The sequence below is a fragment of the Anabas testudineus genome, chromosome 23 (genome assembly GCF_900324465.2).
Source record: "Anabas testudineus chromosome 23, fAnaTes1.2, whole genome shotgun sequence".
NCBI classification, from domain to species: Eukaryota; Metazoa; Chordata; class Actinopteri; order Anabantiformes; family Anabantidae; genus Anabas; species Anabas testudineus.
In genome coordinates this window covers 5109108-5133758 of record NC_046631.1, presented here as the reverse complement: position 1 = coordinate 5133758, position 24651 = coordinate 5109108, and the positions used below count along the sequence as shown (strand labels likewise).

General features: G+C 42.1%; 3 protein-coding genes across 3 annotated transcripts in view; 2 read left to right on the top strand and 1 right to left on the bottom strand.

Annotated features, from left to right (window-relative positions):
- The window catches only part of LOC113164549 (proton myo-inositol cotransporter), a 37785-nt gene extending 33658 nt beyond the window's left edge, over window positions 1–4127 (top strand). The window contains exons 5-10 of the mRNA XM_026363893.1: window positions 663–826; window positions 910–1030; window positions 2175–2300; window positions 2446–2564; window positions 2876–3028; window positions 3628–4127. Of these exons, the coding sequence (XP_026219678.1) occupies window positions 663–826; window positions 910–1030; window positions 2175–2300; window positions 2446–2564; window positions 2876–3028; window positions 3628–3854 (910 nt within the window). The 3' untranslated portion in view covers window positions 3855–4127. The remainder of the gene's footprint in view (window positions 1–662; window positions 827–909; window positions 1031–2174; window positions 2301–2445; window positions 2565–2875; window positions 3029–3627) is intronic.
- Window positions 4128–6066: 1939 nt separating this feature from the next.
- Window positions 6067–10661, bottom strand: LOC113164550. Its single transcript, XM_026363894.1, has 15 exons — window positions 10179–10661; window positions 10044–10083; window positions 9813–9960; window positions 9588–9720; window positions 9316–9373; window positions 9079–9190; window positions 8858–8967; window positions 8563–8690; window positions 8311–8477; window positions 8160–8232; window positions 8038–8068; window positions 7738–7765; window positions 7541–7635; window positions 6517–7192; window positions 6067–6427 (listed from the first exon to the last, which is right to left on the bottom strand). Exons 1-15 carry the CDS (start codon window positions 10199–10201, stop codon window positions 6321–6323), a joined length of 1929 nt encoding a protein of 642 aa, XP_026219679.1. The 5' UTR covers window positions 10202–10661; the 3' UTR covers window positions 6067–6320.
- Window positions 10662–10795: 134 nt separating this feature from the next.
- LOC113163773 (ATP-binding cassette sub-family D member 2-like) lies at window positions 10796–24098 on the top strand. The gene is made up of 10 exons (XM_026362724.1): window positions 10796–11911; window positions 12122–12302; window positions 12719–12840; window positions 16108–16270; window positions 16789–16883; window positions 17136–17281; window positions 18027–18172; window positions 19688–19772; window positions 19982–20107; window positions 20247–24098. The coding sequence occupies exons 1-10, from the start codon at window positions 10970–10972 to the stop codon at window positions 20449–20451; spliced, it is 2211 nt and encodes a 736-aa protein (XP_026218509.1). The 5' UTR covers window positions 10796–10969; the 3' UTR covers window positions 20452–24098.
- Window positions 24099–24651: the final 553 nt, after the last annotated feature.

Sequence of the window (24651 nt, the reverse complement as noted above, 5' to 3'; positions counted from 1 at the left end):
AGAGATGAAAAGCAGAATGCTAATTCTGAGTTGCCTGTAGAGACACAGAGAGGCACACAATGCCCGAGACTTTTTTTTATTTTGGCCTTTTCTTAAATGAGTATTACATCCTTTGTATCTGTGTTGTCTCAGGGGTTTTGAATTCTTTTCAACGGTATGTGTTTATATTCTGCTGGTGTACGTGTCATTCAAGTTTCAGGTGTATGGATTTGTCATCTGCATACCCATTCATGCTCTTTCCCCTCTAACTTAGTTACATTGTGTTGCGATTGAAGTGGGTAGCGAATCCCATGCAGGTGTCGGCATTGTTGACCACAGCCTCTTTAGAGCCTTGTTGATGATGACTGGAGCTAATCTTCCTACGTGGAGCAACATGGTGCCAGGATTGCGAGTATAATTATACTGTATAAGAGAGAGGAGGAGGAGAGAGTGAAGAGGAGACTATTTATAGCTAATCAGTAATTGTCTCTAGATGAGTGGTTGGTATTCTCACAGAGAGGAGAACGCGATTATTCGTTTTTATTGAAATGGTATGAAGTTTTTGGTAATAAAGTAGAATTGTTGTCTGTTAAAGGAACATTTTTCATTATTAAACTAGACAGTTTGTGGGTTTTAAAGCCACAGCAACAACTTAATTTTTCTTCTGTCTCTGTATCACATAGGTACTATAGCGCCACCATCCTGCAAATGTCAGGAGTGCGGGATGACAGGTTGGCAATCTGGTTGGCCGGGCTCACCACTCTCACTAATTTCCTGTTCACCCTGCTGGGAGTGTGGCTGGTGGAGAGAGTCGGACGCAGGAAACTCACTTTGGGCAGTATTATAGGTACAGTACTGACGGAAACAAGGAGATCACAGTCACAGAAGATTTCTACAGACACTAATGTGCCTGTGTCATTTCTTCTGCAGGAACGTGTTTAAGTTTGAGTCTGCTGGCCATCGGTTTTCTGATGTCTGCCCAGCACAGCCCTCCTGTCACCTTCCACCCATTGGACCCCGCCATGGCCAACTCCACCTGCTCCAAGTACCAGTGAGTACACACAGTTTAAGTACTAGCTCTCACTAATCCACACAGTGATGAGTAAAAAACAGCCTCCTCTGCTACAAAACAAAGACATTTTACCAAGCACACCAAGAAAAGACTGCAGTTAAAAAACAATTATCCCACATGTTCCGATGCTCCAATCCAAATCAGAGTTTTTAAGAACTCCAGGGTACTTAAAATGTGTATCGGAGGGGTAGGTGCGAAGGATATAAGAGGATATCAGGTGGTGAAGTTATTGAAAATGTTCAGAGTGTTGTTCAGTAGAGAGCGACAAAGTAATTAATCATATACTGTGTATGCAGCCTGGCTGAAGGTCAGTTCAAAACAGGGAGTGTGTATATTTAGGACACTTCTTTATATTATAAAAGTTATTTTTCAAGACACAACATTTACTTTTATATGTCGCTTCACTCATTTATTAATAAGTGGTTAACAATGAGTTCATTGTGTAAAGATGTCTATATGACTTGTATCATCGGCCAAACCTTCAGGACTAAATCAGCTCCAATTCACTTTATAGTCACCAATAGCAACAAAACACATAGCACCGCACACACACACACACACACACACACACACTCAAACACACTCAGAGCCTAAGTGTGTTTTCAAGCGAGCCACAGATCAGATGCTTCTATGTTCCAATTTACTATCACTTACACAGCCACGCGATGAAATTCGTGTAACAACCTGTCTTTCATCATAACAGCAAACAATGTCTAATGGACTTTCTGCAGGCCAGCACCCACACACTGTAACGCACGCCACAACACACACACACACACACACACAGGTAATGTGAAGAGATGAGTGCTTCTACCGCACTGTAGTGGCTTCATTGAGTTCACTTTTCTCCCTATGAGCCCACACGCCCCCTCGCTGACCACGGCAGCATCAGAGGAGCAATAGAATCACCGAAGGCCACTCCTGCTCATTGTAGATGGGGCGTCCCATTTAGGGATGAACCCTTAAGATGGCATGTGGACTGCTAATCACATTACTGACACACAGTGGCACATGACAACACAAGATAAATGTAATATTCATGACCCCCGTGAGCTTCTGTGCAGGTTCATTCATCATGTTCGAGGAAGTGATGGGTGTCTCTGCTGTCTGTCTCGGCTTGCAGGCTGTGTGAGCCGTGCATGCTTGACCCCGGATGTGGTTTCTGTTACCGAGAGAATGGCTCGGCGCTCCTCACCTCCTCCTGCGTTCCAGTCAATAAGGCCTCCACCGAGCAAGCGGCATGGGGCAGGTGAGCCACGGGGTACTGCATGAGTAGGTGTGTGTGTGTGTGTGTGTGTATTCAGGATGCAGTCCTGTGGTGGGAAACATTTTTCTACCATATGATAAGATGTGGTTAAATTACACATGGACTAACACAAGTCATGCGTGTTCAGATGCTCCAACTCCAGCCTGATGAAAGATCAGACCTACTGGGCCTACAACTACTGTCCCACCTCCTACTCCTGGCTGGTTTTACTGGGATTGGTGCTCTACCTGGCTGCCTTCGCTCCAGGTGAGGGAGTCTTGTGCTTTGGCAGTGTGACTTTCCTTAAGCTATTTCTGAGCTGTTTCTAACAATGTTGTTTTGTCGTGTTCCATGCAAATGTATCAACTTTGGTGATCCCAGACTTTTATTCTAGTGCTACCATCATGTCAAAATTTGAATTTGTCCAATGGATTTTGATGCATGTCTTTGCCCACCTTTCTTGTCTGCTTCCTTACTAATACTATCAAATAAAAAAAAGAAAAAACATGCTCTCCACCTCTTCATAAAGCAGTGCCACTGGACTTACAGTATCTCTCATTCCTTTTCTCATTTCTCAGGTATGGGACCAATGCCTTGGACCATCAACTCAGAAATCTACCCACTGTGGGCGAGGAGCACTGGGAATGCCTGCGCTGCCGGCGTCAACTGGACCTTCAATATTCTGGTGTCGCTCACCTTCCTCCATCTGGCTCAGTTCTTCACCTACTATGGTAAGTACAAAGCTTTTACTGTTTTCTCTGTCAGGAACGATCACCATCAATGCTGCCAGCCCTCATCCAGTTCAGTCAGTCCTTACACAACTCCCCATGGTTAGGAATCATTTATCTTTCCCTCACGTCAAGGAGGTAACAGCTGACTGTTACCCTGAAGCCGCCCCCCAACCCTCTTCCACCCCTCCTCTGTCAGTGTGGCTCAGCAGCGGGTTTCTCCTCAGACAGGAAGGAACTGACCTTTCATGGAGCTGGCAATCGATCCACCAGGGGTGATGCAGCGGGTTAATGATCGATTTCAGTCATTCACTCACTTCTAAGATTCATTCACTGAAAATGAAAAACAAAAAAAACATAATGATGTTGTCATAGACATGTTGTGTTGTTGTTACATGGAGAAAATAGAGATCACAGTAGCCGGGAAATCTCATTAATCCTCTGTGACTGTTTGCATGAATGCTTGTTTCCAGGTGCATTGTTATTTTCTTCCCATTAACCCTGCTGTTTACACTGACGTGTTCATTCTACTCCTCATTTATCGTGTGATGACCGACTGACAGACTGAAAACAACACTTCCGTGCACATTTTCTCTTCCCAGGAGCTTTCTTCCTCTACTCCAGCCTGGCCTTGCTGGGTTTCATCTTTATCTATGGATGCCTGCCGGAGACCAAAGGCCGGCGTCTGGAGGAGATCGAGGCGTTGTTCGAAAACCAGCTTTGTTCCTGCGGAGCCTCTGATTCAGACGAGGGGCGGCAGGTTGAGTACATTCGAGTCAAAGGTTCAAACTACCATCTATCAGACAACGACGCATCAGATGTGGATTAGGGAGAGGTATGGTGTTGGTATACTCCCTCTGGTTTTTGATGATTACTGACACATGCAGGGTAGCTGAGTGATCATTTTCTTTTTATGTGTGAGCTGCACTAGGAGGTGATAAATAAAAGTTTTAAAGGCCTTTGGCTGAAATCTCAGATATAACAGATACAACTTACAGAAACTTACATAAAGGTTCAGACACTTTGACAGGAAACATGACTGTTGATCCCTCAAATATCCAAAATATAAGGATCTCTTATTGTCTCATGAAATCCACAGATGATGATGACGGCTCAGTGTCAGGAAGAGGTCCTTAATATTTTGTACATTCACTGATCATTATGATTTATATATGTAAAGTATTAAAAAAGTATAACAACCTAGATCATCATGTCAGAATTTGTTCCCACTGAGAACTGGAAAATGTACAGTACATGTGGTCTCGGGAAAACAGCAGCTGTATCTGTAGTACCATTATGCCTTTCTATACGTACCACGTCTCAATTAAATGTTGTTCGAGCTTGTAGCATAGCACCCTGCTGTTGCTTCCTCATCACGACCGTCTTACTTTGACGTTTTTATGAAAAGCAAACACCAGAGATGTGCACAATATTGTTTTATCAAACGTATACATACTGTCAGTGGGTGCCTCATAAAGAAAACCACCACTCTAGCAGCGCTGAGAGCAATTTAAGTTCTGTTGCTATAGTTTATTTATTAATTTTTGTTTTTCTGCACCATTTCTTTCAGTTTCTCGCCTTTAATAGTGTGACATACTTAACCCCTTAAAATGAAACAATACTACGAAGAGTAGTATATGTAATTTTAATTTACCAAAAACCTACACTATGAACCAATGTTATGAATATGTGTGTGTCATGAAGCAGTGCTGGTTGCTCTTCCTGGGTGTACTGTACTTTTAGTATCCAGCAAAGACCACCAGTTTGATCTGTCTGTAGTGGTAAAGTAAAAATGTAGGTTTTATAATTAAGATTTTGAAGTATTTAATTCTATCTTAACATGATAATATTAGTGCCTGTGTATGGTGAAGGTGCCTAATGGCCATTTTCAGTCACATGCCCACTTGATCATGTTTGTATCATCATATCACGTTAAGATATCAACTGTAGGTCTACGTAGCTTTTTTATTTTATCTGTACTGGAATTTTTTACTGTGATTTGATCAGTTTTTTTATTCTGTTTTTGTCTTCCTCCATAGCCTTATGTACAAACTGCAGAGCATATCATTTATGTGGTTGTCGTGTCAAAAGTCGAGGAGTAGGCTTTAGTGTAACTTGCCGGTGTTGTTTTGTAAAGTTGTAAAGCTGTGTGAGGTTACACCTTGTTAGTCAAATACCTGTAGGTTTCTGTGTAGCAACAACAATTTGAAAGTAGAACACGGAGTAACTGTGTGTAACAAACAGGTAAATAAGTAAACGACAGGCTGTGCTGTTAGTGTGTTTATGAACATGCATGGCATTATTATTTTTAGCATGTGGGTCCTGACCTGTCACGAGTTCATAAGATTTAATGCCTCTTTTTAATAAACTTTTCAAATCCAAAACTGTTCTTCAAATGCCATGGCACAATGCAGTGTCCCGTCAAAGCTGAGCAGTATTTGCATCGAGTATTTTTGGTATTTTCAAGACACACAGATGCCTATGGAAATGGGAGAACGTATAAAGGGAAGTAGTACCATAATTGTCTCATACAGCAGTAATAACATAACATAAAGAAACTCTATAACTGTGCTGTAAACAAACTTATAAAAAAGTTTTAACTGTTAGTTTCACCTGGTCCAGGATGAGCTCTCTTAAAAGTATTATTACAGATGGAACACATACAGATGGAGCTTCATAACACAAATTACGTATTGAGAACTTGTGTAAACCAAATATTTAATGTGATTGTTTCAGGCTGCCGACAATAATGTGGTGTTCAGCCCTTAACTCCCAGTTATGTTAACGCCGCTCTCTGCCAGAGTGGGAATGTTTAATATGTACTTTTGGTGAAATGGTTGCAATTTTTTCTATGTGAACCAATTCCATGTGTTTCTACAGTTTATGAGGAACTACAAAGATGCTGATTAAAAGAGTGCTGTATAGTATATTTGATTGTCTAAGCTGTAAATGTTTTGCTAGAGTTTATATTCTATAAAATAAATATCTTCATGAAATCTTAACACTTGAATATGTATATGGGAAAGAAATAAACATATGAATCAGAATAAGCCTTTGGGGGCTTTATTTTATTGTGTCTCTACTGTAACATTAAGAACAAACACTATGAAATTTATGGTTTTCAGTGCTTCAACAGCTTTGAATTAAAAAACACACAGAACAAACATACTTCTTCCTGTTGCCTTCATTTGTCTCCTCTAATTCAGTCCGTCCTTCACATCCCTCCTTCCTCTGCTTGAGCAGGAGCAAAATGTCGGCTATTTCCTGAAGTGTTTCACCCTCTCCTGAGAGTCTGTTAACTCTGGTGGCTGATGCCCTCCCGTACTTCATCTGAGAGGTTTTTCATCATAGGGCCATTTTCTTGTTGCCCTGTCTCACCTCCAATCTCTCCAGTCTTCTTACCTAAATAAAAACCGATAACTGGCGTTTACCAGTCAGTAAGTGGTAAGTCTATCTAAAGAGACACTTAATTTTTCACTTATACATCGTACCTTTGTCATCTGCCACGATCAGAGCATCTAGAAAAGAGTTAATGGGACTTTTTGGGATCACTGAGTTGTCACTTTTGCTGAATTTGTTCGAAGTGCAGCTTCCTGACGGGGTATAATCCTTGGAATTGATGCTCCAAAACATATACTTTCCTCCACCCCAGTTCTCTGATGAGACTGTGTGTGTGTTTGGCTCTGCGGCAGTATTAGTTTGCCTCCCTGTGGCTGGATGCTGCACAGACACATCAACAGGTGGTAGGTACTCAGGATCTTTGGTCACACTGTCACCGCATTGACTCGAGGCATCACGTGTCTCAACTGTGGGGACAGTTTGAGTTCCCACTTCTCGTGTTTCACCAGATGTTTTTTTGCATTTGCAAAGGCCACAGCTCTGAGTTTGAGCCAGAGAATGAGGAGATAAACACTGAGCTGTGCTGCTACTTAGCTCTTGGCCAATAATTCCACACACTGTATCTGGGCGAGCCACATACTCTATAACTTTCAGATCTCTGAGGTCCATTTTAGCTTTTATGAGAGGAGTGGAAGACCTGGGCTCGGCGTGTTTTAGCCTTGGTTTTCCCTGAGAGCCCTGGTTAGTTCTTGGAGTATCTGCACAACAGGCCTGATTAATACATGAAAGATCAGGAGAGTTGACACGTGGCTGACAGCATTCTTCTTCCTAAAATGCAGTTAGACAAGTGTTTATGTCAGATGTTGCTGAAGGCTGACACTCTGCTTTATTAATTTCAGCAATAATGCAAGTGATACACATTACATTTGGTTCAAGACAACACAGGGGGGCAATGTGCAAGGAACATTTTACTAATAGGTGTTGGATGATGATGTGTTTGTATACAGCAATGCTTTTAAATACAAAAACTAAAGGTAGACTTTACAGTGGCTCGAACATGTTTGATTTAAGAGAGAGCCAGTCAACATGGACATTTTAAAAAAATAAGGTGAATCTAAACAGCAGGTCACCGTACAATATCAGGATGGATAAAACGTTAAATGTAATTTAACTTACATCACTTGAGTCTGAACTAAGGTAACCCCCTTCACAAGAGTAGCTTGGCAAATATTCACAGCCATTCATGGGGCTTGCCTTGTCTCCAGGTCCCGCTGTGGGAATGAAAAAAACACGTATTCAATGTTTTGTTCTTCCTCCAGCATATCCACAATAAATGGGTTGCTTCATGCTTAACAAGCATGCTTAAGACTTACAAAGGTTTGTGTAGGTGCCGTTGGGGTGCTGTAGATAAAACACAGTTAAAATACAGAAAGTGCCCCCCTTCTAAAATGCACTGTGCCCTCATATAAAGTAATAGTAAATAGTATATTCCCATAAGAAGAAATTAACAAACATTCTAATATTGTTAGCAGCTCAGTTAACCATAAAATTCTGTTAATCAAAAACTTCTACTGTTTGTTAAATTAGCTCCATGGTGATTACAAACTGCACCATGTGGTGGCAATAGAGGGCTTAATTCACAGTAACACACTCCCATTTATGAGCAAGCTTACCTCCACCCCACACTCTGAGTCTGGAACAGTTCTGACAGCAGAGATAGAGCATTAAGATAAAGTGTGTTACATTTCAATAATAATAAAAAAATGATTAGATTAGATATGAACTACACACTTACTGTGGTGTTGCAGATTTAATTGGTGTTTCATCTTTGAGATATATTTTTGATTTTGCCCTTCCCACATATTTAGCTGGAATTAAATTTTATGATGATGTGAGGAAAGAGAAGAGTCAATGTGCTTGTTTAAAAATTTTCAGGCAGACATTACCTTCTCTTTTATATTCATCATTAAAGAAACCTCGAAAGACATCCTCCTCAAACTGCTGCTCAGTTTCCAACTGGTTAAGCGTGAAGTCCAAAATGGGCTCATCCACTGCTGGTTGGCTGAAAGAGAATCTGACGTCTTGTCTTGCATCCTGTCTTATCTCCATTTTACTGTGATAACACACATGTTTTTAGTGGTTACAACATGATCAGTTAAATCAAGGACAGAAAAGAGTAATTCTAGTGTTGTTCTCACTCTGGTTCAGCATTTCCAAACAGGACTTGGGCTGCTTTTGGTGTCTCCAGTTGGTAGACAAGTGGGTTTGAGGCACAGGACCAGGGGTTATCGTGTGTCATACCTCTGGGCTGGGAGAAAGGCTGAAACTAGAAAAATAAAGTTCTAAAATAAAATTCTCTGGATGTTAATACTGACCTTGAGTATAACATTAATTTAAGCATGTACTTTCTGTGTCTGTCTAATTAATGCAACTATAACTATGGAATGATGGTATTATATTAATGTGTATTAATGCTAACTCGCTTTTCACTACCTTGGTCTGCTCTAATTCTGAGGAGTCCCATGGTGGAGGGGAGCGGTAGGGCTGTGGCTGAGTCTGAGTCTGGCTTCTCTGCTGAAAACTGAACTGCAGGGGGAATATTCCTGAAGAGAGCAGTTTGACGTGGCTTTTAATTCATTGACTGCATAAAATATCCTGAAGCAAACTAAAAATGCATGGGAACTGTTATGTCATGTAGATTTAAATAAAGCCACCTTGTCCTGAGGAGGCTGATGAAGTAGAGAAGGGGCTCAGGGGATCAGCTCTGGGTGGCAGGTAGTCGGATGCACTGTTGTCTGAGAAAGCTGACTCCAGCACTGGTGACAGCTAGGGTACAGAAAAGCGACTTTTTAGCCAAACGGTTTAAACATTTGTTCATGTTCAGCATATTTCACTAAGATAAGCTTGTTTACACTTAAAAGTATAATATGTATAGCTGAAAATGGACTAACCTGCCGACATTTGAACCCTTGTGGAATAACGTGAGTTCTCTTTCTGATTCCTTGAACACTAAATATTGACATCAAATTGATACAATCAGTGGTATTCAGCATGTACTTTATATCATCTATGCCACTCTGCTTACTCTCACGCTAAAGCTGGTTCTACTGAAATGAAGCTGTGTGATGCTGCATCACAATATTTTAACACCAACAGCAGCAGGGAGAGACGGTGCGAGAGATATTCCAGTGTTGGATATACTGTAGGTTGCTTTTAGTTCTACCTGTGCTGGGATGGGCTCTCGGCTAGACTCAGGTGTGATGGAGAACAGGGACTCATGGGGAGAACAAGAGATTCACGTCTCTTATGCTTGGATCCTGCTTTACAGCTGCCAAGAACAGCCACTTTAGGAGGATCTGAAAACCACAAACACTTCACTTTTTCCCTTTCACTGATTCAGATGGTTGCCTTTTGAGGGTCTCGGGTCTCATCTGACAATAATTCTCACCTTTAATGTCTTTCTTAGCGGCAATCTGGTTGACAACAAACAAAGTCACCAGGTCCATACTACCGGAACTAGCTCCTGGAGGGGATGCTGGAAGAGGTAATCCCAGCTGTTTCAGTTTCTGTTGCATTTTTCTCTTTTCAAAGAACTCCTGGGAGGAAATATCCAAATGCTCATGTTTAACTGGACATATGCACAGAGGAGTACTGCTGTTACTTCATGGACATGTCTCACCCTTTGCTTTTTTGCATCATTCTTCATCACTAACCGGTTCCTGTAACGAGACTCGTTAACGTTACATTAGCTTAGCTAACGTTACGTTACATGCTAACATAAACATCTCCATACCTGCGTTATTCTCTCTCTTACCTTGAACCACCGACCCAATTCATTTTAACAGCTTTACATATAAACAGGAACAATGACAACGCCCGGGCTGTGAGTGTGAAAGAGTTAAACTAAAGTGTGTATGGCATTTTTTTTGTTGTTGTTGTTGTTGTTAGCCAGCTAACGCTAACTAGCTAAAGCTGTTTAAAGACGCGAAGAAGCGCGAGGAGAACCCACTATCCTCCCACGCGCCTCTCATAAATGTCCCTAATCGCGTATAAGTGTCACTGATCGTGTCATCAGCGATTGTGTGAAAGTTTAAAGGTTGGTTTTCTGCAGATTAAAATTGCGTTTAACACGTTTGCAGAGTCCTTCACGGTGGTTCCGGTAAACAGTGTCGCCTCATTCTACGTCCATCACGCAGCCAATCGTGTTCGACCGGGGGCGTAACCAATGAAAAAAGCCGCACGACAGGCGTAGGAAGGAAATCAGCTGCATCAAGTTAGTAAAAACACTGCGGAGATCTATCGTCATAAAGTAAAAGCCGTGGTGAAACTGCCACCCAGACGACACGCTGCACACATCCGTGCAGGGTAGCGAAGGGTGACCTCCAGCTTTTATTTTGGCGACGTTAACCGGAAGTGTACGTGTGTGGCGTCTGTCGCTTGACGCTGGGACAAAAAAAGCAGGATGTAGCGGTACACGGATCGGGTTCGTCCACATCGATCCAGCCATCAGAAGTCCTTCTGTCTTTTTTATGTCGGTGCTGTGAATGGAGTTTTGGGGGATGGGTATTGTAACGATCGTAAGAAGAGACGAGTAACGCTTGCAAAATGTCCAACATCCTCGATGCGGCGTCCAAAGTGAAATGGGACCGCACGGTTGCGGCGAAGCGAGCCGTGTATCTCGCGGCTGCTGTTTACGGTGTCAAAACACTGTACCCCATCATCTGCAGGCAGCTCTGCAAGAACACCGATCCCGGGAATAATCGGCGAGCGTCGGCGGAGAACGGCTCGGTTTGCTCGGCGGGATCACAGATAGACGCTGCGGACGAGAAGAAGGTGTCCCCGGGGGTGAACGCCGAATTTTTCAAGCAGATCCTCGAACTTGGGAAAATCCTCTTCCCCAAGCTTGTGTCCAAAGAGCTCGGTTTGCTCTCCTTGCACTCGGTGGCGCTGATATCCAGGACGTTTCTGTCCATCTACGTGGCCAGCTTGGACGGCAAGATCGTCAAAACGATCGTGGAGAAGAAACCCAAGCGCTTCATCATCCAGCTGATCAAATGGCTCCTCATCGCCATCCCGGCCACGTTCGTCAACAGCGCCATCCGGTACTTGGAGTGCAAACTGGCCCTGGCCTTCCGCACCAGGCTGGTGCACCATGCGTACCGGACCTACTTCACCGATCAGACCTACTACAAAGTCAGCAACATGGACGGGAGGCTCGCCAACCCGGACCAGTCTCTCACCGAGGACGTCATGATGTTTTCCCAGTCGGTGGCCCATCTCTATTCTAATCTCACCAAGCCTATACTGGACGTGATGCTGACCTCCTACACGCTGATCCAGACCGCCAGATCCAGGGGCGCCAACGCCAGCGGGCCGACCCTGCTGGCCGGGCTGGTTGTCTTTGCCACGGCGAAGGTGCTCCGTGCATGCTCGCCCAGGTTTGGCAAGCTGGTGGCCGAGGAGGCTCATAGGAAGGGTTACCTGCGCTATGTGCACTCCAGGATCATTGCAAATGCTGAGGAAATAGCTTTCTACAGGGGACACAAGGTAGGCAGTGGGAATGATTATGTAGAAGTGATGATGTTGTGGCTTTGGATGGAAGTGGAACCAGTGGAACACTACCTGTCCTGTTAATTAACATATGTTACAAGCACTAGGACCATTTTAGTTGAGGTAAATCCCAAGTTAAAACCTACTATGATACAGAATGGTCCATTAAAAAAGCAAAGAGTGACTGTAATCTACTGTGTGTTGCAGATGGAGATGCGTCAGCTGCAGAAGTGCTACAGGGCACTGGCGAATCAGATGAATCTGATCCTGTCCAAGCGTCTTTGGTACATCATGATCGAGCAGTTCCTCATGAAGTATGTGTGGAGCAGCTGCGGCCTTGTGATGGTGGCCGTGCCAATCATCACAGCCACCGGCTTCGCTGACAACGGTAAGAAAGTTCTACAAACATTACATCACTTGTTGCTTTCACAAAACCACCAAAAGCCCAGATTTCACCTGTCTGTGAAAGCAAACTTGGCCGATCTCTATTAGATGGGTAGTAAAAGGGCCATTACAATAGCACTTGTGATGTGGGCACATTGCAAAGTGCACATGAGGGCAATTAGCATCTCCAAACCAAGAGCTTCCTCCTCAAGAAAGAGCTGATTAACATTTGTGTAAACAGTAACGCCCCCCCCCCCCCCCCCACACACACACACACACACACACACACTCCCCATTCTGTAGAATACTTTCTCTGATCAGCACTACCACTGTGCTGCCGCCGCTGCTATTTCAAGAAGTTATTTAAGGAACTTCTATTTTGTCTCACACTTCCTCCTGTGTCTTTTGTCCATGCCCTAGAAAGTGCAGATGGTCAGACGCAGGTGATGGTGAGTGAGAGGACAGAGGCTTTCACCACGGCCCGTAACCTCTTGGCCTCAGGAGCCGATGCCATCGAGAGGATCATGTCCTCCTACAAAGAGGTGAGGGCACGGCATGCTGAAGTTAATGTACTTAAATGAAAGAAATGACCTGTCCACCTCTGACTTGGGGGCTCTCTTTATCTCATTATTTCTATCTATCTATTATATCTTCGTTCTTACAGGAAATATTAAAACAAACGTCCCTGCACACTTAGGCTGCAAAAAACTATTGACTATTGTTAATTACCTATAATTATTGTTAGAACTATGGAATAGTCTGTTATTTATTTACCAAAATATGGCTAATTATTGAATGATCATGTCACACGTTTGAAAGTAGCCCTTAAAAAAACAATGACGCACCGAGCTCTCCTATGTGCTTAGAAACCTGCTTTGCACACTTGTCGAGAAACGATTTGCTATTAGAAGAATCTGCAATTATCTGCCTTATTTAGAAAATGTTATATATATTTTCTATCAGAAAATGCCAAACAACCACTGGTTCTATCTTCCGCTGTGTAATTATCCTGTAACAGTAAGATGAATGATTTTCTCAGCACGTCCAGGAAGAAGTCCACATTGGCTAGTGTTTGAATTGACTTTGACGTGGCTGAACATTTACATGTACTGTACGCCCCAACTCCTTTTTTTTGTTTCCTCGTGTGAAAGCCATGCATGCGCAGGAATGTATTTGAGCCCCAAAAGAAAAGAAAAAAGTCAATGAATGAAGGGACTTGTTCATTGATGGCCAAAACCCTGATCTCTCATTGCATTTTAATCCAAAAAAAATAAATAAATAAAATAGCAAGACCCTTTCATGCATTCAGTTGAGGGCTGGCTGCATTTTGAAGTCCGTAAGAGGATTTAGCTGCAACACATTTGTAGTGTGCAGCTGGAGTGTACTTGTCTACTTTTGATCACAGCCCACACTGTGTTTTGGCGTGTATTTTTTCAGGCTATCCAGTAATTTCCTTGGTAAAGTGTGTAGTATCTAAGCAAAGGTCAGGTGAACTATCTTGTCTGTCTGTGTGTGTCTATTAACAGTCTGAACATGTGGTGAGAGGAAGGAATTGAGGCTTGTTTAAAAGTGTAGCGTGCTATTGTCTACTTCCTTAACTGTGAGTCACCTCCTCTCAAAACTACCCACTGTACCACTTTCCACCCACCAAAATATAACTCTGCAGAGCCATGCACAAACACACCCGCGTGAGAAAAAAAAGCTTAAACGTCTGTGAAATTGTAGTGCGAGTCTTTTTTCGGTAATATGCACGAATGTGGCAGAGAAGATTGTCTGGACTGTCATTTTCTTGCTCTCATGCAAAACTCCTATCTGGCGGTTATGAATTTTTAGCCTGCATGCAGCAGCAAGCCCCTGCATGTAAAGGCGGGAGACTGTGAAGTGTGAATGAAATGTGCATGTGCAGCTTTACAGGCAGCAGATACGGAGCACATTCCTGAGGCAAGTGTAACACTGCCACTTTAATACGACAGCGTACAGTGTGTGTATTTGTTTGTCATTCATGTGTGTGCGAGTAAGTAGCCAGATCATCTGTTGGTTCACTCAGTTCGTTTTTCCTTTCGCAAGCCTGTGTTTTCTCAGACCGGACTTAAAATCTACAGTATCTGCGTATCAGTACAGTAGCTACAGTTACAAAACAAAAGCGGAACATATCTATTTATAGTCCTTTTAACTGTTTGGTACCTAACTATTGGGAACTAGGTCACAAAATACAATATTTCATTTAATATTTTATATTTTTTTGTGGATGACTTGTATTTCTGAAGCTATTAAGCAGTGTTTGATTGCATCCATTTGAAAGGGGGTACCCACAGAACCATGTACGTTAACATGTCGTGCGGACATCAAGATTAACCAAACACTGAACACCTCACTGAACCTAATATATAATAATATCCAAATCGATCATTCTGTCGAAATAAATGCTAGATTTTCTGCCACGAAGAGACAGCTGAGCCAAGCCGTGTTAGGCTGCATTCGCTCTAATCATACCAATAGAATTTAATAAAGACATCTTTCACAGGCATCAATACCTCAAGATTGAATTCACTGCCGCTCATGTCACTGTAGGTCAGCCAGCAGTGAATCAGCAATGTTGTGTGTGTGTGTGTGTGTGTGTGTATATGTTCGTATGTGTCCACAGCTCCTTCTTTCAAGGCTGAGCCAAGCTGTGAATAATCTTCCATCTGCTGATCTTTACACCCACGCTTCTCTATCTCTTTCTCACTTTTTCTTCACAGTATGTACTTAAACACTTGGCACATTGGGGTTGTCCTCACTCGGATGACGTGGCACTACATTACTAACATGAAGCTACAAGGCAACAACAAACACAAACTCACATGTACACCGGTTTAAAGACGAAAATGAACAAAGAGTTGAAATAAGCTGTTGTGGCTTAAGTAATTCATACTTTCACCATTTCATACAAAACACTCAACTCTCCCTCCTTCTTCAGACACTTCCAATATTATTTGTGTTTTGCCTCCTTTCTTTTCCGAGTCAGTCTCATCCTTGAAACTCCACATGGTGTCCATGAATTCCCAGAATTGGTATTTGCTGTTTAATATAATCCAGCTGCATCAACAGCCTGTATTTGCTCACTGCAGGGTGCATAAAGCCAAATCAAGTGGTTGATTTCTGCACCATTCTTCCTCCTTTCCCTATGAGCTTCATTATATGTTAATACAGAACACGCTCAGTGCGGTTTGTGTTTGATTTAATTTATATTTATGTACCCTCTCTGTCAGATGGTGAATGAAAACGTGCCGTACAATAGGTTTGCCAGCGCATGTGCTCACTTTACACGAAGTAAACAAACACACAACAGCGGGCAGCTTTGACCAGAGTGTATACTCTAGATTACAAAAAGTCATACACTACTAATAACATGATCACAGAATCCGCCATTTTGGGACATTGTTGTTATTTATACGTTGTTTTACACACACTTTATTCATTATATTTAGCTATTTATCAATTTTAACTACTTGAACTTATGTACCTCTCTTTTTCAAACATCCATTATGTTTGGCTCAATGTACCATTTAACCATTATTTTTAACGTACAATTTATAATACAACAATTTAGGGAACCACTACGATGTGTATCATATAAATTTCCATCAAATTGTCATTTTTATTTTTTTATCTACTCTACAACACACCTCAAATGCACTTTCACACACAAACCCACACCGTTTTATCAGCTCATGGCCATAATAGTGACGTGTAACGTTAGGTCACGCTAACATCACCCTGACATTAAGCAACAAATGACTTTGACCTCCGTGTGTGTTCTGGGACAGGTCACAGAGCTGGCAGGCTACACGGCACGAGTCCACAACATGTTCTTGGTGTTTGAGGATGTCCAGAGGGGTGTGTACAAGCGCTCCTCTCTATCAGCCACCACAGGAGCAGAGAAGAAGAGCAAGCCTGAGATGCACATAGATGGGCCACTGGAGATAAAGGGTAGGCTGGAACATGCAACTCCTGCTGTATTTAATTATCAGGAGGAAATTTTTATAATCTCTCTTTTTACAACTGAGTTCTTCAGTTACTGGTTTTACAGTTGACTTTCCTCCTAATCACTTCACATTTCACACTCACTACAGACTATTTTCACTTTCCGGACACACACTGGTAAAAATATAATGGATTTAACTTAAACCCTTACTTGGTTATAAATTCCTAGATCACTAGATTAGTAAGCGAGCAATCGATAGTATCAAATGTTGGATTTACTGTATAAATATCTTTATGTAAACATCTATCTGACCCGAGAATGACTCTCTAGTTAGAGCTAAACCAGGCGATAAGTAAAGAGATAAAAAGGGACTCTTAACCCCATAAATCCTGCTCTGTACTGTAGTTATCCCATCCATATGGATGCCATGCTTATGCCTTAGCAGAGAGAGCCTTCATTTTCTGTTCTGATACCCACATACTATGATTGTTTTTTAAACTTCCTCTGTTTTTTTTCCCTCCAGGTGAAGTGATAGATGTGGATAAAGGCATTGTGTGTGAAAGCGTACCGATAATCACGCCCAACGGAGATATAGTGGTGTCTTGCCTGAACTTTGAGGTTAGACAACTGCACTTATTTGCTGTACTCTTCCCAACTGAATATGAACTAACATATGAAAAAGCACTAAAATGGCTCTTACTATACTCAAACATCAAACTCTGGTTTCTGTGTTAACTCATATACAGTATTTGCAGGTGCTAAATGTTTCACCTTCTCTTTCTTAACCCTCATTCACTGTCATACCCCCTGAAGTCTATGTGGCCTGTGTTAGCGCTCCAGTGGAGTTAAAGTACTGTGTCTTCATTTCAGGTAGAAGAGGGCATGCATCTGTTGATCACGGGGCCTAACGGCTGTGGGAAAAGCTCTCTCTTCAGGATCCTCAGTGGTTTGTGGCCTGTCTACGGTGGCCGGCTCCACAAACCCTCTCCTCAACATATGTTTTACATCCCTCAGAGGTACACACAAACACACACTCCCGCACATACCATCCGACTGTGAGCTTTACAGAAACAACTGTAGAGTTTGATCACTGCACAGGTGAACCCGACCAGTAATCTAATCCTTTGTAACAGGATCGATGTGTGTGTGTAGGTGAAGAGAAACCAGAGCTCTGGCCACAGTGAAATATTTACCACCCAGACAAGAGTTGAAATTTCATTTCTTCATTATACTGCTAAAACAAAAGAAAAATCTGGTTTAAAGACCACAAGGTTAAAATATCTGAGACTTTAGTTTAACTTGATCTTTAATTAATTAATTAATGAATAATTCATTTGGATTTAGTCAGAAAGAAGGGACCTTTTCCCATCACAGTTTCTCCCAATCAGGGAGTGCAGCAGAGTTGATCTATAGAGATTGTGGTGTCCTATCTTATTAATTTCAGGTCTAACATCTAAGGTCACCAGTGAATCTTTAGTCCTCAAACTGACCTCAAGTAATCTTAACCAGGGCTACTTAAAACTGCAGGTACAGCTGACTCTCTCCTAAAGAGTGGTGAATATTTAATACAAAGGATGAGACAGCCACTTGGCAGCTGCAACAGAATCCAGTACATGATAGGTGGCTTTCTCTTTCCCTCTCTCATTAAGTTAATCTATCTAAACACCCTTTTCTTTAGCACGTGGTGCATTCCATAAATCAAGAGGTCAACAAAGAAACACTCAGTGTTTAAGGTGTGTGGGCTTGTCTGCGTTTCCTCAGGCCATACATGTCCATGGGTTCACTGCGCGACCAGGTGATCTACCCAGACTCTGTGGAGGACATGGCTGCCAGAGGCCTGAGCGACCGGGACCTGGAGGCCATCTTGGACATAGTCAACCTGAATCACATAGTCACCAGAGAGGGAGGTGGGTTAACTAACGAAGACAGTTTTACAAAGATGTGGAGCTGTGTGTGTCTGCAGACTGAATAATAACCAGGGGAAAAAAAACAAAAAAAAACAGAACGTTTAACAGACAAAGCAGCCCTCACAATGTAGATTAAACAAAATAACCATGAGACTAAACAACACACACCAATGCCAAATAAAAGAGATAGCCACTACTGTAACTTTAGGTCTAATCCCCTACTACTTTAACATGCTACTCTTTTAAAGGTTTTGACTCAAATCATTTAAAAGTGGCTCACGTTTCACTGCAAATTGTAGCTGCAGTGCAGGTTTTTTGCTGGTTATGTGTGCACCAGCCTGAAGCCGGATCTTATGCACACTGGGTTTTAATTGTGTTGCCTAAACTTGAGTATGTGGCTAATTGGCAACCGCTCTCCTCTCAGTGTCAAACAAACAAGCTCATTGTTGTCGGCTAACTACTGTACAAAGCTTAGAGCTGCAAGAGGTTTTAATTTATGAAAGGCAGCACTGTGAAAATGTAGGGAAAGGTCTTGGTCACGCACGCTGGTAAACTCATGCACATGCAGTCACGGAATTAGACACACATGCAATTTAACCCAGCTGCCTGGGATTTTCTTTTGTCTTTGAGAACGGCACAGACTGTGATTAAATACGGTGGGGAAATTAACTTTCTAAGACCAAATTTCACTCAAAATAGTTTGTGTCATTGTAGCCCCTGGTAGGCTTATGCCCTACCCTGGCTATCAGAATCTACACTGCTGAACCTGGCTGAGTATCTAAGATATCTGTTTTGTGTTTTCTGAGTTTTAGGCACAGTGTGATTCAGTTCTGGTCAGTTACTCAGATTCAAGGTTCAGTAAGGAGACTGGCAGTAGCAACTCTATATAGAGAGTGAACAGACCTCCATCCCACTAGGAATCCACATACACACTTATAAAAATGGTAAAAGGAATGTATTTATAAAATGTAACATAAATAACAAAGGTGACAAAACGAACAAAAAACTTTCTTTAGATCATTAATTAAAAAGAAAATCAACACAAGATAAACATATAAAATAATTGTCAGGTCAACTTAAATATTCAGTTGTCAGTTCTTATTGTTCTTCAATTATTGTTGAATGATTCTTTAACGGTCTCACTGAGTTGCATTCGTTTCAGTACTTAGTACTTAGTACTTCAGTAGAGTCTCCTTTACTTTGATTCCTACCACCGCCTTGGAGTGATGACCCTGGAGTCCTGATGAGAAGACTTCAGCTCCACGACAGCAGAAGAATTGTCCCCCAGAATAAAAAACCAGCCTGCACACAAGTGTGCAGAACAATTATCACCATATAGTCCAAAACCTTTATTCAGCCTGTTCATGATGCGTTTAGGAACACCGTGTAATTCAGAACTCTAAAATAATAACCTGGGTTGCATCATGCTCTACAATGTCAAAGTATCCCTATCTTTAAATAGCATCTTTGAAATAAGTGCTCTCAATGTAGTCTAATATCTTTTTTTTTGTCCAGGATGGGATGCTGAGATGGACTGGAAGGACGTGTTGTCAGGAGGTGAGAAGCAGAGGATGGGCATGGCTCGCATGTTCTACCACAGGTAAGGACAAATGGCATCCTCAAAATAGCATTTCTATTCACTGGTAATTTGCACATCTTTATGCTAACAATCGATTATTGTAAACAAGTTTGCCAAGCATTAGCATGTGAGCATTTTCAACGTGACCATTTTACTATGTTGCCATGTATCTCAAATCACGGGTCGCCTCGACAGCTATTATAAAAACACTCCCTCTTGTGTATATTTAGGCCTAAATATGCCCTGTTGGATGAGTGTACCAGCGCCGTGAGCATTGACGTGGAGGGAAAGATTTTCCAGGCTGCCAAGGATGCCAGCATCTCCCTCCTCTCCATCACACACAGACCCTCCCTGTGGTAAGAGGCACATCACACCAAACTCATTATGCTTTAAAGCAACAATTTAATACATTCTGTCCACTAAAGTAGTGGTAGTAAAGTAAATTCAAATTGCTGGAAGACACCAGTTCTTTAAATCGTTCTTCTCCGCCTCCAGGAAGTACCACACCCACCTGCTGCAGTTCGACGGAGAGGGAGGGTGGCGCTTCGAGCAGCTGGACACAGCAACGCGCCTCTCGCTCACCGAGGAGAAGCAGCGGCTGGAGGCTCAGCTGGCCGGCATTCCCAAGATGCAGCATCGCTTAAACGAGCTCTGCAAGATCCTGGGAGACGACTCTGTCCTCAAAACAGCCGAGGAGTGAGAGAGAGAAAGAAAGGGAGGAGGGGACGGGGGGGGAGTATGTGGGGAAAGAGGCCCAGAGGGGGACAAGAGACAAGGGGGAAAGAGAAGAGTTAAAGTTAGGGGGAGGAGGAGGAGAGGAGATGTGGGAGACAGAGAGGCAATGAAAGTAAATGAAATCTGGAGGGTTGTTGGTGTATTTGAAGCTTAGATTGTTTTGTTCTGTTGTCTCTTTTGCTCCGAGCCTCTCCCGTTAAAAAACAAGCGCCCTTAATGCCAGTTAGTCTTTCAGCTCTCCTCTCTCCTTTCCCTGTGCTTTTAATCTCTCCTTTGCCCTGCTCCGAGTGGAGAAGTGGAGGGGGTGAGCATAAGCATGTCCCCTCCCCTCTTATAACACACAAAGGCCGCTTGCTCCATTTGAAAGATTCCAAATGTTTGATTTGGTCGTGCATCATTTTGAAAACCTCTTTCCCACAGTTCGAAGCGACAGAACCGATAGATCTGAATTTGGACTGATTGTTTGTTTTACTGCACTTTACTCTGCTTTTGGAGGGCTGCTTCTGTTTGCTGTGGTGGCGCACGGTGAAATACGGCGAGAGCTGCCTTTTTAGATGGAAATCTTTTAATATAGAACCACTAAATCATATCCAAAGCAGTATTTCGTTCCCGGTATACACTGGGTTGTGCAAGATCCACATTTGTTTATACCTCCCTAATTTAGCTGTGGACATTTTTAAAATGTTATACCTCATCCTAGCCCTTATTATTGCAGATCATTGAACCACTGATACCGGCTCAGTTGCAGTCTTACGCATGGCTAGCAGAGCCAATCTGACTTCTATTATTAGAACAATTAGTAACACAGGTATAGCTCCAAAACTATAGGTTCATGGTTTATTGAACAAATACAACAGGCTGAAAAGAGGCCCCCTCGAAAGGAGGGGGAGCAAGCTGGAAGTCTGGCCTGACTGTGAACAGTTGTAGATATACAGTTTATCGTACATGGTGCACGAGGTAGCTGTTCACACAGTGCAGCTGTCAGACGCATGTGCACACACTGACGTATCTGCTGTGTGTCAGATGCCTGCTGGGACCCCTCAGCAGTGCTGCTCATGCTCTTTGGGTCCCTTTGTGCCTGTTTGTGTGCACATTGCATGAGATGACACGCAATGGCAATCAACAGCCGATAACAACATATTACACACTCACCTCTCCACAGTGAGTAACTGATCATCAGTGTATCATTATCTTAGATATAATTAGGTATAAGCTTCATATACTTTATAATCATTAAGTATATGAAGCTTGTATGTACTTTGTGCATTTCGCACTAGTGCTCATATGCAGTAGTGGGAAATTTAGAGGTTAGTAATTGCCTCCTGACGAACGGCTGACATGAGGTGCTGGTGATTTTCCAGCTGCTAGTGAGATTGTTTTTCCTATTTCAGCCTCCGTGTTTGCTACCAGCAACTTATCTGAAGTTGTGATACTGTGAAGTTAGATTTGCCACACTGACGGCATTTTGTTATGATAAAGGAACGAACGCTGTGTTCTCACGTGGTAGTTTTGAATCAGTGGTCGCAGCTGCAGGTTATCTTCTTTTGTGGTTCGCTACCGTGTGTACATGCTTACTGTCTCTTGGCTCCTTAGAGAGCTCTTCAGATTTCACCATAGAACATAGTTGTACATGTGATTTCATTCATTAAACTCAAGCCTAAAGCTTAACAAGTGATCTAATTTCACCTTTTATTTAATGCTTCCCCTGTAAAATTCATTTTCATGTGTTGAACGAACCGCATTAGACACATGCCTATGGGGAAATCTGTACAGTAGATCTACGTGTGGCCTGGATGTTGCACAAACACAGCGGACATTAATAGTTCTCATTCTCATTCAGAGCTCGATCCTTGTCACTTACAAGACTGAGCGACTAGCACAGCGTACGAACGTCAATATGCCACCGTTTAGTTAACATGCCTCTGTTTTGGGAGGGCAGCAGCATGTCGGTGCCGACTTGTCTTTGCACAGGGTGGACAATCAGTCACATCATGAGCAGATTACAAACAAGCACGCTGCTGTATTACAAACTACACCTTGGTTTGTTATTCTCTGCAAAGAAATAAGGAAAGTATTTCTGCACTGTTGGTATATAACTACATCTGCTGGTCTAATTTGATACGAACCTTATTATGTATATAGTTACATATGCACGCCTAGGTTTAGTGACTTCCTCTGGCCTTTTGTTGGTCTGTTTGGATGCATCTTAAAGTGCACCGTCTTTTCTTGGATGATATTTTAGCGTCCTCGAACAAAAAGGGCCTTTGGATGCAGCCTGCTCAGAGTGATGCTGATAGGCTACTGAAGGACAAACTTAGATCTTTGTATCCCCAAATGTGACAAGAGAAAAAGGCGAACCAGTTAAAAGTTGGGATGTTAATGAGTTATTTTAATATTTAATGGAATGATAAGTGGTATGCTTTGTGATGATTTCGAACTATAATCTGGACTGCACCAAAACAACCACACTTTGGTAGGCAGGAGAGCATGCCTGCAGCAGACCTACAGCTTGCTGTGCCGGTTGACATGCTACAGTAGGAGATCTCGCAACGGCATGGCAAGCCTTTTTTTAAACGGCATTCTGTACTCGTGTTGCTGACCCAGCATAACTAATCTTTTCTGTGCCATCAGTCGAACTCTGTTGACAGGAGGACACCCAAGCCACTGAATGACACGGAGTTCGCCAAGTGACACTGGAACATGAGGTCAGCTGGAGACAGTGGCAGATAGTGCCTGATATTTATAGGCATGAGCGTAGCTTTAATAATTAAGTAAAATAATTAATTAAGTGAGAAATATCGTTATCTCACCATAAAACAATGAGGTAAGAGTATGAGTGCCCACTTTTTTGGATGCTTTTGATCTTTTTTTTAACGTGTTAGCTGCATGTTTCAATGATTTTCTTCTGGCCTCTGTTTAAAATGTATGTGTTCTGGGAAATAATAGGGAAAGAGTGATCTGTGGGTTCATTTCCAAACTAAGGTCTAACTGCTCCCCAGTTATTAATGGGATATGGGGTTAGCAACTGGTAGCTATGAAGACAAATCTGAATCAATCAAATCTATCTGTATTCATAACCTTTATATATTTAAGTGGCTGTAATCAATCCATTATTTTAGGTTAATAATGGATCACACGACTACTTGATTGTGAAAGGCGTCACTTTAAGGAACCAACAGACAGGAGTGGATCTCTCGAGGGGGACAACGGGGTCAGCTACCCAGCACCCACTGTGGGGCACAGTGCCACTACCACACTGTGTGACCCTTCTAAATACTGTAATGGTATATACAGTAACTATTTTACTTACTGCCTTACTGAGCAGCTCTAATAAACAGGGTCAGCTACAAGCCCAGCACCAAAAGGCAGACGAAGCCAGCAACAGGCTGTAGTATTCAGTATATTTACTTCTGTTAGCTCTAACAGGGAAGTGAATATTAGACTTACACTAATCATGTGGCCCAGAGACAGGACATTGCATGAATGCTAATGTCGCTCTTTATATGCTGGAGGTGCAACTAAACCAGATTACTAACACTTTCCATGTAAGACGCTCTGTTCTTGCTGTGTTTAGGTGGCCAAAATGAGTTTATTGTAATGACATCCTTCCTATATATATATATATATATATATATATATATATATATATATATATATATATATATATATATATATATATATATATATATATATACACACACACACACTGTATTTGATACTGAAACTCTCCCATTCTGTCATCCCTTTTGTGAGATTGAATGTATCCATCATGTATGACAAAGCAAATCCTTAGGCTACAAAGACAATGACTATAGTGGTCATACAGTTTGTTTTTTTTTTGTCTTTTTTTTTTGCGTGTCATAATTGAGAATTTTATATTTGTGTTAACAGTGTATGTAACGTTTATTTTATTAGAGCCACATAGTGATGGGCACATGGTGTGTGAACTGGGATTATGCGAAAGAAAACCACTTCTCAATTTGACATTTCACTTTATTCCAGTGGTGTAGGACAGTCCAATCAGTATTTATGAAAGGTTGAGAAAGTATTAGTCACATTTTTTAAGATATTGATTAGACTATCCTGAACCACAATTTAAAAAAAAAACAAAAAATCAACAGTGATTTTCCCTCAAAACCAGAAATTAGCACAGTTTGGTCTCACT